We start from the raw sequence: 14907 nt of genomic DNA on the forward strand, positions 1-14907 counted from the left end.
AATGGTTCTGGGAGAGAAAAATCATCTGCTCCTCTTGACCGGACTTCAGGGGACACAGAGTCTTCAGGGAGGAGCCTGGCTTCTGTTAGGGCAAGACAATGAAGGGTGCATTCAGAGAAGAGGGTGAAGATACAGAAGAATTATTGAGGTCAAGTTGCATTTTAGGAGTAGGGAAGGGGTGTGAGAAGTGAATTAAAGAGGGGATGTGTTCACAGCCTTGTGTGTGTGTGGGACTTCCTGTCGACCCCAAGTGATGTGGAAATTCAGTCTCAGACCTGGAGCACTGGTCCACAAAATGCTCCATATTGCTCCTGGAAACAGATCACACCAATCTGTAATGATAGAAAAATGGGCTGAAAACTACATATCACATTCAGGACAGGAATAACTCTGGGGAAGTGGGAGGGGAATGGAAATGGAGTGAAGGTCAAGGAAATCTCAATTTTTCTGCAGCGTTTTTATTCCTTAAAAGAAGAGCAAAGTAAATATACCTAAATATTAACAACATCTAAATCTCAGTGGTGGAAACACTGGTGTTTGTTATATTTAATGCCTGGGATGTTGTAGGTACTCAATGAATATTCTTTGTTGAACAAGTATGCGCTTCTGTTTTAAAAGTTCCTCCAGAAAACAAATACAACTCTGAAGTTAGCACAACATGCTAGAAGAGTATAGAAAAGGGATTGGGGAGAGGTGGGAAGGCCTGAGAAATCCTTGAGAGAGTGATTGCTGATCTATATGGATTTCTAGCACCATACATGAGCCATATGGAAAATATGGGGTGCAGGCTAAAGACATAGCCCTATCTCCATTTTACCTCAACGCTCCAAGGTTCTGGGTGAATATCCAGAAGATGACCTTGAAGATTTGTTCTTTCAGGTGGAGTCTCACTGGATCCTCACTTTTCTCTCCCAACATAGACACTGGGTGGTGCTGCTGTCCAAAAATTCCACTGTATCATGGATTTATTACTTCAATCTAAAGATGGGCATTTATCTAAGTGTCAACTGTAGGCCAAGCAAAGGGCTCAGGTTTGGAGATATAAAGATGAATAGCCTCTGTAGATTATCCTCTGATTACTCAAACTGACTGTTATCATGTTCAGTGGCTGTAAAACTAGAAAATGTGACATTTACATAGGAGCGCACCACTGTCACAGAAATGCCCAGCTGTGGGGGTGAATGACCCCAAACCACCCATCCTCTCTATGAGCACCCCTCCTCCACGACCTGGCCGAGGATTAGAACAGACAACACTGAGCACCAAATCACTGGTGGTCACCGCGTACTTAGGTTCCTTTGGCTATAAAAAGCCGAGAGTATCTGATTACCGCGCCTTCAGCTTGGATCTCGGAGCTTCAGACGTTCAAAGGTAACTGGGCAGGATATGCCTGTTTATTTCAGAGTCCCCTATTATCGTGGAGGAGTGATATACTTGGGAGGAAGAGAAGTGGGCCCTCAGGGCGAAAGTAGTGGGAGAGGCAGGGGAGGTAGGTCAGTGACTGGTCCCCGGGCAAATCCGAGAGGGCTTGGGTGGGGTCTGGGGAGGCGGATCTCGAATGATGTTATCAACACCCTGTTACAAGGGTGAGGTCCTGAGTATCCCGGAGAAGGTGGACTCAGGCTAGCAAGGCTAAAGCGGTGGGAGGGGCGAGGAGGCGGGTCTGGGATCCCTTGGCCAATGGGAGACGACTCGGGCGGGGTCTTCCACGCAACTTAACTTCAGGGTTCCGCGCGGGAAGGCTAACCTCGTCCTGCGTGCGGAGCAGTCTCAGCGCAGCCGTCGGCCTGTCCCTGGTCTTCAAGCCTTCGGGTGAGGACGCGCGGCCCCGCCGGAGCCAGAGGACTATGGGGACAGGCGGGCCCAGTGGCCGCGGGGCTGGGGTGTCGGGCCTTCTGGAATTGGGGGGGGGGGGTTGGGACTGGCGATTGGAATCTGCACTCCTGGCGAGTCCGCGTCTTTGTCTTCGCAGCGCCGCCTTCTGCGCGCGATGCGCAGTCCTCCCGGGTGGGTGCCTGGAAGGTCCGAGTTGGGAGCCCCCAGAGCGACGGGTCCGTTGTGGCTGCAGGTCCGAGGCTGCGAAGACGAGGAGTTTGGGGCCGCCCGAAACGGGCCCTCTGGGGCTGGCCCTCCTCCCCCTCCCCCACTGTAGCTGTTAGGCTGGGCGCCCGACAATGATGATAGTTATTTAAAAATGTAAGCAAATTGCTGCTAACCAAGTGGCTGATGCGCCCATCTCTTTTATTATTTATTTGAAGTCGCTGTTTCCCCGCCTCTGGAGATTGGCGGCTGATCGCTCGTCACAGGAGGGTCTTAGGGTAACCTCGACGGGAAGGAGGCATATTCGCGACGTCTGGCTGCTTGGGGGCCTCTTTATTCTAGTCTGGGCACTAGATGTCTTACCCCACCAGGGTGGGTGGGGCCAGGTCCGCTTTCCGGTCTCAGGGGTCTCCTGTTGTCTCTTCTGGACAAATCGGGAATGATCACTGGGCACCTCATCTCCTAGCCTCGCCCTTTGAGGATAAAGCGTTGTGAAATAAAAATTATCTCTATTTGGTTTACCCCCTTCTGCTGAAGTGCTGAGCCTGATCATAATTAGCTGGCCCTTCTTACAATGTTTACAAACCAGTGCTACAGGGAGCTACTGAGAAGTGTAATTAGTTATGACGAGATTAAATCCCCTCCTTCTCTTATTGCAGCTCCTTAATCTACTGTCTTTGGGCAGATGAAATGAATACAGAGTGAAGGTGCTCAAATAGTGCTTTTTCCTGTTACAAATTCATTAGCTGGTTAAATCCAGTCTTTACGTCTCCTTTTACTTCTATATGCTCTTGTGCTTCTGTCACCTACATTTGACCTTCAGTGTGATTTTTAAGAGTCAGACATATTGACTCTGGGTTTTAGAGCATCTTGGTTTCTGGTGTATCGTGATCAGTCGCATTTCTTGTCTATCAGAAACAGGGTAATAATGTGAAATAAAAAGTATTCTAATAAAAACATGACTTTTCTAAGATCTGTTGCTATTTTCCTCTTAAAAATGAGCAGGTAGAATACACATTGATATTAAATGCAAGAATTTTGGCTGTTACTCCTTAGTGTGATAGTAGCTCTACCAGATAAATTTTTTTAAAATGTTTTTTTTTTTTTCAGTCTTTTAGGCAAGATGAGTGATAAGCCAGACCTGTCTGAAGTGGAGAAGTTTGACAAGTCAAAACTGAAGAAAACTAATACTAAAGAAAAAAATACTCTTCCTTCAAAGGAAAGTAAGTCATGGGGGCTTTCTAATTGAAACAAACAGTGGCAAAAATTGATAGGTTCAGGAAATAAACTCTTCCAGTAAGCTTTACCATAAAATAAGCAATAATTAGAGTACCGATTATTTAATGTAACATTTAAAATATGAAATGGTTGCCTTTTTACTTTGCTTATTTAAGCAGTTCTTACAAAATAGGCCCTAAAAATATTGGGGGAATTTTTAAAATAGGTTTTTTTTTGAAAACTGCTAAAAACCACATTAAAACCAATCTTGGAATATTGGACTTAGCATTAGAAACATCTTAGTTTTGTCCAGTTTTTGGTTATTTGGCATTTTTCTGCAGCTAGCTATTTGATTCTTTGATCTCCTCCCTAATGAGCCATGCAAACTGTGGTTTTGGCCTTCTCAACCTGATGACAAGATGAGGTGAGAGAACCAGTTTAGATCTTGGGTATACTCAAGTCTCCCAGGGATCAAGGGATCAATTTTGCCTTCCTGACTTACAGCCTGCTGGAGAAATTCCAAGCCAAGGGGCACGTTTTGTCATGTCAGCATTATTTGAAAGTTCCAAAGTTAGTCAAAATTGTCTGAAAGGGCATACCTTCCTAACATACAGTGATAGATAATTCTGAAGAAAATGCTTCACTTGCCCCTCAGTCTCAGAGTAATCTATGGAAAAAATGGCAAAGCAGAAATCTACCTCTCAAATGGGGAAAAAAAAACTCCACACAGTTGAGTTTAATGAATGTTCAGTTTATTAATTTGCACACACACATACACACACATACCTGACTAAGGATTTGTGATTAGTTCCTTGGCATTCCTAATTTAAAGAAAGTTTGGCAGCTTTCAGTGACTTGGCAAAGAGCTTTTTTGGAAGAAACTGAACTTAATCTTAGGAAAGTGTCCTCTTAATGATTTTTTTGTGTTTTTTTTTCCCCCCAGCTATCCAACAAGAGAAAGAGTGTGTTCAAACATCATAAAATGGGGATCTCCTCCCAAGAGAAACTTCAACATTGCTTGAGTGTCTTGGTTTCTGGCTTGTTTTTGGTAAACCTTTGTGTTGCAGAGATTTTAGGCATCTTCTGATGTCTTCTCATCCATAATCCCTGGCTAAGGGGTCAGGGGTAGCCAATGTTCCCTTACATTCATTTTAAAACCTCCATTTGTGCATAAATTCCAGCTGGCAGGTGCTGTCAATAATCTTACCATTGATGACCTTTGTGCTTGTAGTCCTTGTACCCACCACAGGATAAGCCACTTTTAACTTTCTACAATGGTTCCCTCTATTGCTTTATAATCTTTATGAAGTTGCATGCTTTTACATCTTCTCGTAGTTTATTTTCATTTCTAATGGAGCAATAAAATAATAAATATAATCAGTATGTTTATAATAGGCTCCTGTGGTTCATTTCTGGTGGTCTTCTAAGGAGTGAAAGGACACAGGGTACTTTTCAGCCAAACAAAATGGGTGCAGGAAGGCTGCTTTAGCAGATTTGGCACATGGGAAAGGCTCTCCTCTGTCCAGATCAAGTGGGTCCTGACTTGGGAGTTGTGTGGCTGAACCATACTGACTCCATTTTGTCAGCTCCATTTTAGTCCCACAGTCCTAACCTCTCCCCTTTCCTCATGACTGAGCTTTAGCATAATTTATAAGGAATGAGTCCAAGCCAGATGAGTTCCCTATCAACGTTTACTCTTGCCTTCATCCGATATGAAACCTGGAAGAGTGCCTTTAGCTATCATAGATGGTGAATGGTCACGAGACCGCTGAGGGGAGGAAACTCCTGGTTCCAGTTAGTGCAGACATGCTTCTCCCTTGGTAGTCAAATTCTATTTTTAGCTTTGGCCCCTTTAAATTCCCCTGAACCCCTTTGGTGGTGCAGTGCATAGTGCAGCTGCGAATGCCTCTGGATCATCTGTCCACTCTTATCCTTCGTGCCTGTATGTAAGTTACCCACAATAAACTTCATAACTGCACTTTATGGAGTTACTCGCTTCATTTTGCAGAGTCAAAGATCATTCTCAGTTTGGAGGATATTATTTTGTATCTTCTCCCAACAAAGATGCTAGGTGCTTTTTCCTTAGAGTTGGAATCATAGAGGGAGAGAACCTTGGGAGAAGAGGTCTCGTGGACTAGCCCCCTTAACTCGGAAGTGGAGAAATGAAAACACAGGGTCTGAGTTGATCTTCCAAGGTGAAAAATAAGGACTGGAATTTTAGCTGGACTCTTCCTTTTTGGAAAGTGCTTTGCAACTGAAGTCAGGGGCCACCTGAGGCAGTGGTTGGATGGGGAGACAATTGCTAACCCACGCTGTGCTAAGTACATCACATCTTCTATTGAGCATAAATTCAGATATCTAATACCTGCTAATGACCTACAGTGCTGAACCTCTGGTCTCGTTCTTGTCCTGAACAGAATTCACTGTCTTACGAACCAAGTATTTGCTGGTAGTTGTGGTGAGCATAAGTGCTGTGGACTGAATTGTCTCCCCACCAAAAAAATTCATATGTTGAAGCCCCAACCCTCGATGTGACTGTATCTGCAGATAGGGTATTTAGGTAATTAAGATTAATTGAGATCATAAGAATGGGGCCCTAATCTAATTAGACTGTGGCTTTAAAAGAAGAGGAAGAGACACCAGGTCTGTCTCCCTACCATGCAAGGACCCAACAAGATAGTGGCCATCTGCAAGCCAGGAAGAGAATTTTCACCAGAAACTGACTGTGCTGGATCTTGGTTTTGGAACTTCTGTCTTCCATAACTGTGAGAAAATAAATTTCTGTTGTTTAAGTCACCTGGTCTACAGTATTTTGTTATGGCAAGCCAAGCTGACTAATATAATGAGGAATACATATAAATAGGTGAGTCCAGATCACTGCCCGAAAACAACACTTTTATCACTTGAGATTTATAAGAACCAATCACTTATAACCCCACCAATTACACATGTTAGCATTTGAGTGTATAACCATCCAGCCTGTGGTCTATTAATGTTCATATATTTTCTTACTAAAAGGGATTATGCTGTCTGTACCAGTTTGCAACCTCAAGTATTATCTTACAACCCCTTCTAAGAGCTGACATCCTTAATAATCACTAGGTTTATAGGAAGTGAAAGCTGTTGTCTCTGCAATAGCATAGACTTCCATGGACAAAGCAGGGGGAGTCACCTCTGATCAAATGCCAGTGAGGTGACATAATCACAGGGCTTAGTGTAGCCAGAAGATTTGAGAGTTGAAAGTAACCGTGTTAGTCACCAATACCTTACTTCTTGCCTGAAACAATTTTCTGGTAGAGTTACTCATTCCCTTGCTGTGACAGGCTGCTTACACTGTGCCCAAACCTGCTTCCCTGTAGTTTCTATCCAATAGTTCTAGGACTGTGCTAGACACCAACATAATGTAGTTAATACCTGCTCCAGTATTTGAAATCAGCTGTTGGGTGTCTGCCTCTATACCTCCAAGTCTTCTGATACTTCCCAGATCCTTTAGATCCAAGTTACATGATGAAGAATCATCTTGGTTGCTGATATGCTCAAATTTGCTCATGATCAGATCCCTTTGGATCTTATTCCATCATTCAACACATTTGCTCTCTTTTCAACACTGTTATTTGCAAATTTGAGAAAGATATTATACATCCATGATAGATTCAAAAACCTCTGTATTTGCACAGTAATCCAGCACAAGATTAGGCTCACCTCAGAGGGCCTAAAGGAAAGAATGAATATTGTCAGGGGAACTGGGGGTTGGATGATAATTCCCATTGTTCAGTAGCATCTGATAATCAACCCTTTCATTGCCATATTGATTTCATCCTGAACAGTGTAAGTATTAAACTGAGCGGTAACAGATGAGAGATACATGGTGGCAGATGAAAGACTAGTAGCTGCTAAATGAGCACTCATACATATATGAGACAGGAAAAACAACTGCTCACCTAGAGTAGTTATTCAGCATTTTTTATATATATGTGGGGGCTACACTTCTAGCCTGTCTAACCAGAGAAATACTTCCCCCCAATAGCCCACTATTAGCAGGGATTGAGATTTAGAGCTCTTAGCAAATGACAGACAACAAAACAAAACAAACCAAAACAAAACAAAACAAAATCCACACCAATTTCCTCCTCAGTCTCCAAGGATGAACACTAAGGAAGGCACTTATTGGTTCAACTCAGGTCACCTGCTCCTATTTTGAACCAATGGCTATGACTTATGGTATGCAGGTTCTTCATTGGCTGAGTCAGTGGAGGGTGGGTCTTGGGCTGCTCTGATTGGATCTCCTATCATCTGGTGATGCACATTTGCAGGTCATGAAGCTTTGTATTTTTGTTCAAAGAGTATAGACCAGAAAATAATAGAATTAGATAAATCTGAATGTGTTAGACTAGTTACTCCAGTTCCTAGGAAGCCTGAAAAAAATACCACTTCATGAACCATTTCATGATTTAGTTATTTCTGGACTCTGTTTGAACTCTCCATTATTTATTTAAATAAATTCCCACAATAGAAGTTACGTTGAAAAAGGTTTGTTTGGAGTATACTGTTTTATGAATAACATGCTCCTCAGTTTGATGTTTGTAATGTTATTTACAGCAATAATGCTATTTCCCTTATTCAGTCTTTTCTGTAATGCAACACCAGATTTATTCAATACTATTTCAAGTAAGATCTTTGTATCCTCATTTATAAATGAGACTGCTCAGAAATTTGTTTAGCATGCTCTCTTCAATTGATTTTATCATCATACTATATTTCTTGAAATAAAAAAAGTTTTTCCCTTCATAATCTGGAACATTTTATTAGCAGTAGAATTAACTCTTCCTTGAAGATCTGACCAGATACACCCTTGGAAGCTTGGCCATTTTCTTTCTTTCTTTCTTTTTTTTTTCCTTCTTTGTTCTTCTTAGGACGTGTTTGAGCCTACATGACTACCAGTCTAAAGCTGAACACTCCCTGGTCACTTTCCACAACTATTTGAATGTTGAGCATTTTTATTTTGATCTTTTATTTCTCCTTCCTTTCTCTGTGACTGAAGGAGATACTCTGATTTCAATCCTTAGAAAGTAATATCATTGCTTCAAAAATAAATATTTTTTCAATTTTATTATGTTTTCCATTTGTGCTTTTAAAATAAGTCGTAATTTCCCCTATTGAATAAGATGTAGAAAGTGTAAAGGATATCATTCTCAGCCGAACAATTAGAATTAAACCTGGGTAAACTACAGAAACCAAACAGTTCCTGAGCCCCTCATAAGAGGGACAGGGCTCTGCAAGAGAGACAAAGCAAAAAGACTAATATTAGCACAGCCTCATGAGCTAAAGAGAAGGAGTGGGAACAAAGCAGGAGAGCTGAGAGAGAGCTTCCCTGAGTAATAAAGGCATGAAGAGGGTAAAGTCTTTTCTGGGACATTTTGTAAATGTCTCTGTTTATAGTCTAATGGGGAAGAACTCTAATGGGCCATTATACCTCCAGGGTTCTCCATGATATCTTTAAAGATTTAGGATTAAGGAGTCCCCTCATTAAGAACATTTATTATTATTCTGGAATATTAAAAAACTTTTATGAAAAGATTTAAAAAAATCTGATTCCCTAGGAGTGCAGTAAATACTACCGCAAAACCAACTACAGATAATTCTCTCTGGGGGTAGCTTGCTATGTTCTTATATATCCAGAACACAATGTTAGCTGGGAATAACTCATTGTAGAGACATCTCATTTTCAAACATAGAAATGTTTTCATGATAGGAACCATTTTTAGCAGTAGAACTAGCTGCTACTTGTAGCCCACACAAAATAGACCTGTAAGCCTGAATATTTGGATCATACCTCATTGAAGAAACATATTTCCTCAAATCTTCTTAACTTCTTTTTAGTTCAAAGTTTGTAACTTGTTTTTGTATACATACAATAAAAAAATGACTTTGATTATGTCATCATGGGTTTTTGAAAAAAATATTTACCGAATTTTAAATATTTAATTATCATTGATTATTCTTCTCTCATTCTGGTGATCTCTTAGAGAATCAGAGTAATCAATTTTTCAACTGACAGTTCAAGGAATTCTACACCAATTCAAGTATGTGTGGTAGTTTCAGGGAGCCTCAGGAATTTTGAAAATGATTTAAAATTTGGCAAATGTTCAATATTTTTAATATTTCTGTACAGGTATCCCACTTTTGTCACGGCCAATCTGCAGATCTGATTGGATAGGATGAGGGGCAGGGAGCCGTGTCGCTAAGGCAGGCCATGTCACGTGCCCTTGGTTGCCCCGCGGCTTGGCCGCACATCAACCAATCCGAGTGGCAATCTGGTGACCTTTAAACTTTCCGTGACCCCCACCAGGTGACCTGTAAACTTTCCACGACCTCCACCAGAAAAGCTTTGCAACACGCAAGTTCATGTCGAAAAATGACATCCGTTCCCCTCAGCTGCTTTATGCCTGCCAGTTATCCGCGAGAACTTTACAGAGAGGTCAAACCCACGTCTCCTACGCGGACGAAAAATCACTTTGATCTCCCTGAGAGGGTCTGACCTCCGCAACCCAAGTGAGTGCCACCTCAGAATGACTGGGCCCCTGGGGGCCATTTGACTTGCACCCAGAACCTGCTCTCTTGGCGGCTGAGTGCGCGGCGGTGGCTTGAGGAGGAGCTGTCCGACTCGGTGAGCGGAGGGCGCCTCAAACTCGTAGACACGACTGACCAGCTCTTACCTGCAATTCTTATCAAAACCTTCAGTGAATCAGAAGAAAGAGAACGGCAAAACCGCATTCTCCACAGACGGAACCCTACAAAAGTGGGATACCTGTACAGAAATATTAAGAATATTTAGTATTTGCCAAATTTTTAATCGTTTTGTAAACATTCTTTAGGTTCGCCCCAAATACCACACATACTTGCATTGATAAAGAAACATAAGAGCTGTTAGTTCAAAAGTAGGATTTCCCTAATTCGCTAAAAAATCAACTTAGGTGGAAGATTGGAATCAATAAATGGAAATAGATTAAAATCAAAAGCGTATTTCTATCAAGGATACCTGACAATGGAGACAGAAGCATTTTTAAAATGTGTTTCCATACCAACAAATCGCCGAAATTGAGACAGAAAAGGGCTTAAGGGGAATGGCCAAAAACGGGGTCATCAACGTGGTTTCACCTGAAGTGGTCAGGATTCCAAATGTATTCCCATTTGGCATTTATGGGAATTTTACTTCTCATAAAATGGTTCCAATGATGAAGGGGGAAGTGCTCATTTTTATTACCGGAGAACATTGCGTGATGATGAAACCAGTCAAACCTTGGTTTTCTTGATTTTTGAAGAGTCCCATTTACCAGTGTGAATACAAAAGTCCCACCTGATGTATTACTATTTAAAGCTTTCCCTTTGTAGGATGCAATTTACAAGAGAGATATACCATATAATCTCTGAAATCGTATCATTAACTTAACCATGATTAAATCAAGGTAGCACACAAACAAACAACAGGGAAGGAATTCCTACAGTTTACTCCACCGTCTCCAGGGCTGAAACTCCCAGGAATGCTCTCACTGGTTCATCCTTGGTCACTTTCCCACACTTTGGGCCAAAGTTGTGGCTTAGAAGCTACCAGTCCACCACTGGCTGAATCAGTGCAGAATAGGACCTGAGCTGTTCTCACTGGGTATTTGCATCATCCAAGTGACGCATAACTGCGGTGTTTAGCTACGTCTTGTTTACTTGATTATTCAAAGGAACTATAATCATTATTGTCAACTTTTGTATACAGTCATTGCTTTACATTTACCTTTATTTGCTACTTTATTCTATTACCATTCCTATCTGCATCTCATATTATCTGTTGTGATCTTTTTCCATCTTCCTAAGTTACATTCTTTAGAAGTTCCTTTAACATGGTGTCAGCTGGTGTAAACACAGTAAGATATCACTTTTCTCAAAACTCTTTATTTCTGAGTTAAGATCTTGAGGGAAACCAGCCTTGATACGGGGCTAATTTTGCGGGAGTGTTGATCAGAATTAACATCTGAGGATGGGATGAGCCATATAGTTATACTTTCTCCTTGATCAGACATTGGATGTGACCATCTTGGGAAGTCCCTGACCTTGGGCACATTAGCTCTCCAAAGCTGAGGAAATACCCAAAAGGGCCAATGGCTGAGGACTGGCAACTGACTGTACTCTCAGCAGCCAGTGGAGCAATTCTTCCCTTGAATATGGTTTGGGCAGTCCATCTTCGTGTGTAGCACAGCTTCGTTATTAAATGATACTTTGTCTAGATACGCCACACTAGGATGACAGGTACTTTCCCTCAGCACTTGCTTTGGGCTTGAATTTATTCAGAAAAAGAGGTCTGCTGTCCCACTATTTGGTATTCTTTTTTTAGCCATCGTGTCTTTTTGTCGGCTATTTTGATCTCTAGGGTTACCTTTGCTGTTTACTATGATGTGTCAGGTCTGCTTCCTGAATGGAGGAACTTATGGCTTTCCCCAGTTCTGGGAAATCATCAATCATTTTTCTTTGATATTATTTCCCCCCTAGTTTCCCAATTTTATGCTCCTGGAATGCCCATGAGATACTTAATACCTACTATTTCATTCTTAAGTCTCTTTGCACCACTTTAATCCTTTTTTTTTCTTTTACTTTCTGTGAAGAATTCTGTATTATTTCTATTGTTTTTTCTGTCTTCTACTTCACCAATCTTGTATCCAGCTATAACTCACTGGTTCTGTAAAATTTCTTTAATCTTTTTTTCTAGTGGTTATGATTTTTAGTTTAGAAAATTCATTTAACACTTTGTTGATAATTAGCTATTTCTACCTCATATTTTATATATCTCTTCATTTATATAAACATGCTAAATATACTTCTTAAGATTAGCATTTGGTAATACTTCTTCATTTCCATCTGGGTGTATTGTTTGCTTTGGCTGAGAGTGGCTTTTTTATTTTTTTATTTTTTGGGGATGATGTGTCTGTATATAGGAACTTAATCCGTAAGAATCTTGAAAAAGCCTCAATTAAGGTTAAAGCCCTCCAGAATGGATTAGATTTGCGTTTTCCTTATGTGTGGGTTGTGACTAGATATTATTTGGACCATGCTGATAGTGTTGATTTGAACCCCAGAGTTACATGAGGGAACTCTTGTGATTGCAAATTCTCAAGGAGAAACTTCTCTCATCCTTGCCGGAGCTAAGACTTGGAATAGAATTTTTCGTGGCATCTCTTTTTCCCAATAGAAAAGGTTCAGCTTTCACATAGGGGGTAGTCATTCAATCATCTACAATTATAACAAAGTCTATTAGTTTCTGCCGCTGAATGCATAGCTGGGCTTTTGATGTTATGGGTTTTATCTTGTGAGAGCCCTGTGGTTAGAGTTTTGTTTTGCTTTGTTTTCAAACTGACCATTCAAATAGCCTGAGTTAAAATATGGGGACTAAGTCAAGGAAAATCATTTTAATGCTATTAATTTGTATTATTCTCTGACTTGATGAAACTGACAGGAGATATGTCCACTGACAGATCTGGATTCATATTTTTATGATCATGATTAAATGCATACAACTAATCAAAGAAAGAAAGAAACAGCAGGTAATGTATGATACCGGCTTCTCCCTCCGTCTCAAAGACTGAGTATCCAGTAAGACTCGTCACTTCAGTTTGAGTCACCTGATTGATCATCCACTGGGCCAAAGGCTGTGACTCAGTGGCTGCATAACCCTGATGGGTAAATTCAGAGCTAAATGAGGGTTGAGCTACTTTGATTAGATGCTTCATCAGCCTCACGAAGCCATTGTTCATATCGTGAATGTTTACGTTTTCAAACAGAATAGATTACAAACTTGGAAGGGGTAGATTCAGATTAATCTGAACGACTCAGAGTAGCAACTCCAGTTCCTTGGGAGCCTGGAATGGGTATTTTTTCCTTGAACTTTTAAATATTTTAAATGTCTGTACCATATTTGGGTTTTCTCTTATGTTTTCCAATAAATTCTATAACAAAGGTAATGTTGAGTAGATTTGACTGTGATACGTTTGCTATATTAATACTATTTTCCAGGGCTGTTGCTTTTAATTTGTAATTGAGGTAGTAAGCTTGTTTCTCCCACTTAGCATTTTTATTATCGAGACATAATTGACATGTAACATTATATTAGATTCAAGTGTACAACATAATAATTCAATATATGTATATATAGTTTCAAATGATTGCCCCAATAATTCTAGTTAACATCCACCACGAGACACAGATGCAAATTATTTTTTCCTCTCACGAGAACTTTTAAGAACTGCTTTCTTAGCAACACTCACATATACAATACAGTATTTAACTGCAGCCACTATGTCGTATGTTAGATCCCTGGGACGGACTTCTTTGTTTTAAAATTGGAAGTTTGAACCTTGCTTCAATTAGTCTTTACTGTTAACCATACCGTTAGAGAATAATTGCTCATCAGGTCCCCTTTACCTTCAATCACCTTCTGAGTAAATGATCAAAGTGTACTCACTTCAGCTTCCAGTCTTCACATCAAAACTCATTTTCCTCTCTCTCTCCTAGATTTCATATCAGTCATTCACCCCTGCACTCCCAGTCTTCGCTGTCTGTATGGTACATTTTAAATGTTGTTTCACTAATGCTTTTATTCGATTTCTGAAATTTTAGGTGCAAAACACACACAAAAACTATAAAAATGTCCTAAAGGACTCATTTTCTTAAAAATAAGTTCTCACATAAAACAATATGCAGGAGACTAGTAGGCAAGATCCAGGTTGGCAAAACATGTGTACGTCATATGGACAAACACTGGGATTTTGAAATAGCAGTAATGAGCATGATGGAAATGAAAGGACTTATGAAATGCTGTGCATTCAAATTGGTTCACAGTTCCATCTTTGAAAATGAGCATGATTTCCAAAGAGCCTTTGGCTCTCAAAGTTTTGTTCCCTATCTGTATGGCAATCTCGGAGGACTATTCAGAGGGATTTACTTGTAGTTGATTTCACGATCATTTTTCCTAGTCTCCTTGGGAAGAAAATCTTTTTTTTTTTTTTCCAAATTCTTTAGTGACATTTTTCTAATATTTCAGAATAATTTTAGCTAATGACCCTCATGAGGAGAGTGAATTTATCCTAAATCCTTACTCTAATGATCCCAAGGAGAACTCTGAAGTATAGTAGCTCATCAGAGATCTTCCACATTGGACAGAACAAGAAACAAACAGGTTTGTACACAGTCCTGGATCAGGAATTGCTTTCCTTCATGCCTGCACTACTTAGTAAAGCAATTTTAGTACCCTGCCCTGCCCACACCCTTTCTCTTGAGTTAGTGCAGTCCTGCCAATGATAAATAGATTTGCCTCTCTTAGACTTTCCTATGCCGCTTCTGATGGGCTTAAGGAAAGTTTAGATTTTGCAGATTATCCAGACTGTGTCTCTATGTTTGGCTCAAAGTGATATTCTTCACAGGGGAGATTACAAATTAATTTAAAAGTACAAAGACCATTCTTTAAAATATTGAACTAATTAGGGGTTTAAAGAAAATCATCAACCATTTCTAAGAATTGAAATCACAGATTTATCTTCCCTCTTCACAGAGGTAGGAAGCTATTAATGAAAAAAAATATTCATAAATTAAGCAATGCATAGTCTGAGT

The 14907-nt window shown here is 40.4% G+C and overlaps 1 protein-coding gene across 1 annotated transcript; it reads left to right on the forward strand.

The window, feature by feature from the left end:
• The first annotated feature begins 1663 nt into the window (after positions 1 to 1663).
• TMSB15A (thymosin beta 15a) lies at positions 1664 to 4647 on the forward strand. The gene is made up of 3 exons (XM_032476126.1): positions 1664 to 1812; positions 3151 to 3263; positions 4202 to 4647. Exons 2-3 carry the CDS (start codon positions 3164 to 3166, stop codon positions 4237 to 4239), a joined length of 138 nt encoding a protein of 45 aa, XP_032332017.1. The 5' UTR covers positions 1664 to 1812; positions 3151 to 3163; the 3' UTR covers positions 4240 to 4647.
• The last annotated feature ends 10260 nt before the right edge of the window (positions 4648 to 14907 follow it).

This window comes from Camelus ferus, chromosome X (genome assembly GCF_009834535.1).
Source record: "Camelus ferus isolate YT-003-E chromosome X, BCGSAC_Cfer_1.0, whole genome shotgun sequence".
Lineage (NCBI taxonomy): Eukaryota > Metazoa > Chordata > Mammalia > Artiodactyla > Camelidae > Camelus > Camelus ferus.

Excerpts from the sequence above, each read along its gene's own strand:
- TMSB15A (XM_032476126.1), top strand. The coding sequence starts at position 3,164 with ATGAGTGATAAGCCAGACCTGTCTGAAGTGGAGAAGTTTGACAAGTCA. Across the intron at positions 3,264-4,201 it reads TACTCTTCCTTCAAAGGAAA|CTATCCAACAAGAGAAAGAG; the intron begins GTAAGTCATGGG and ends TTTTCCCCCCAG.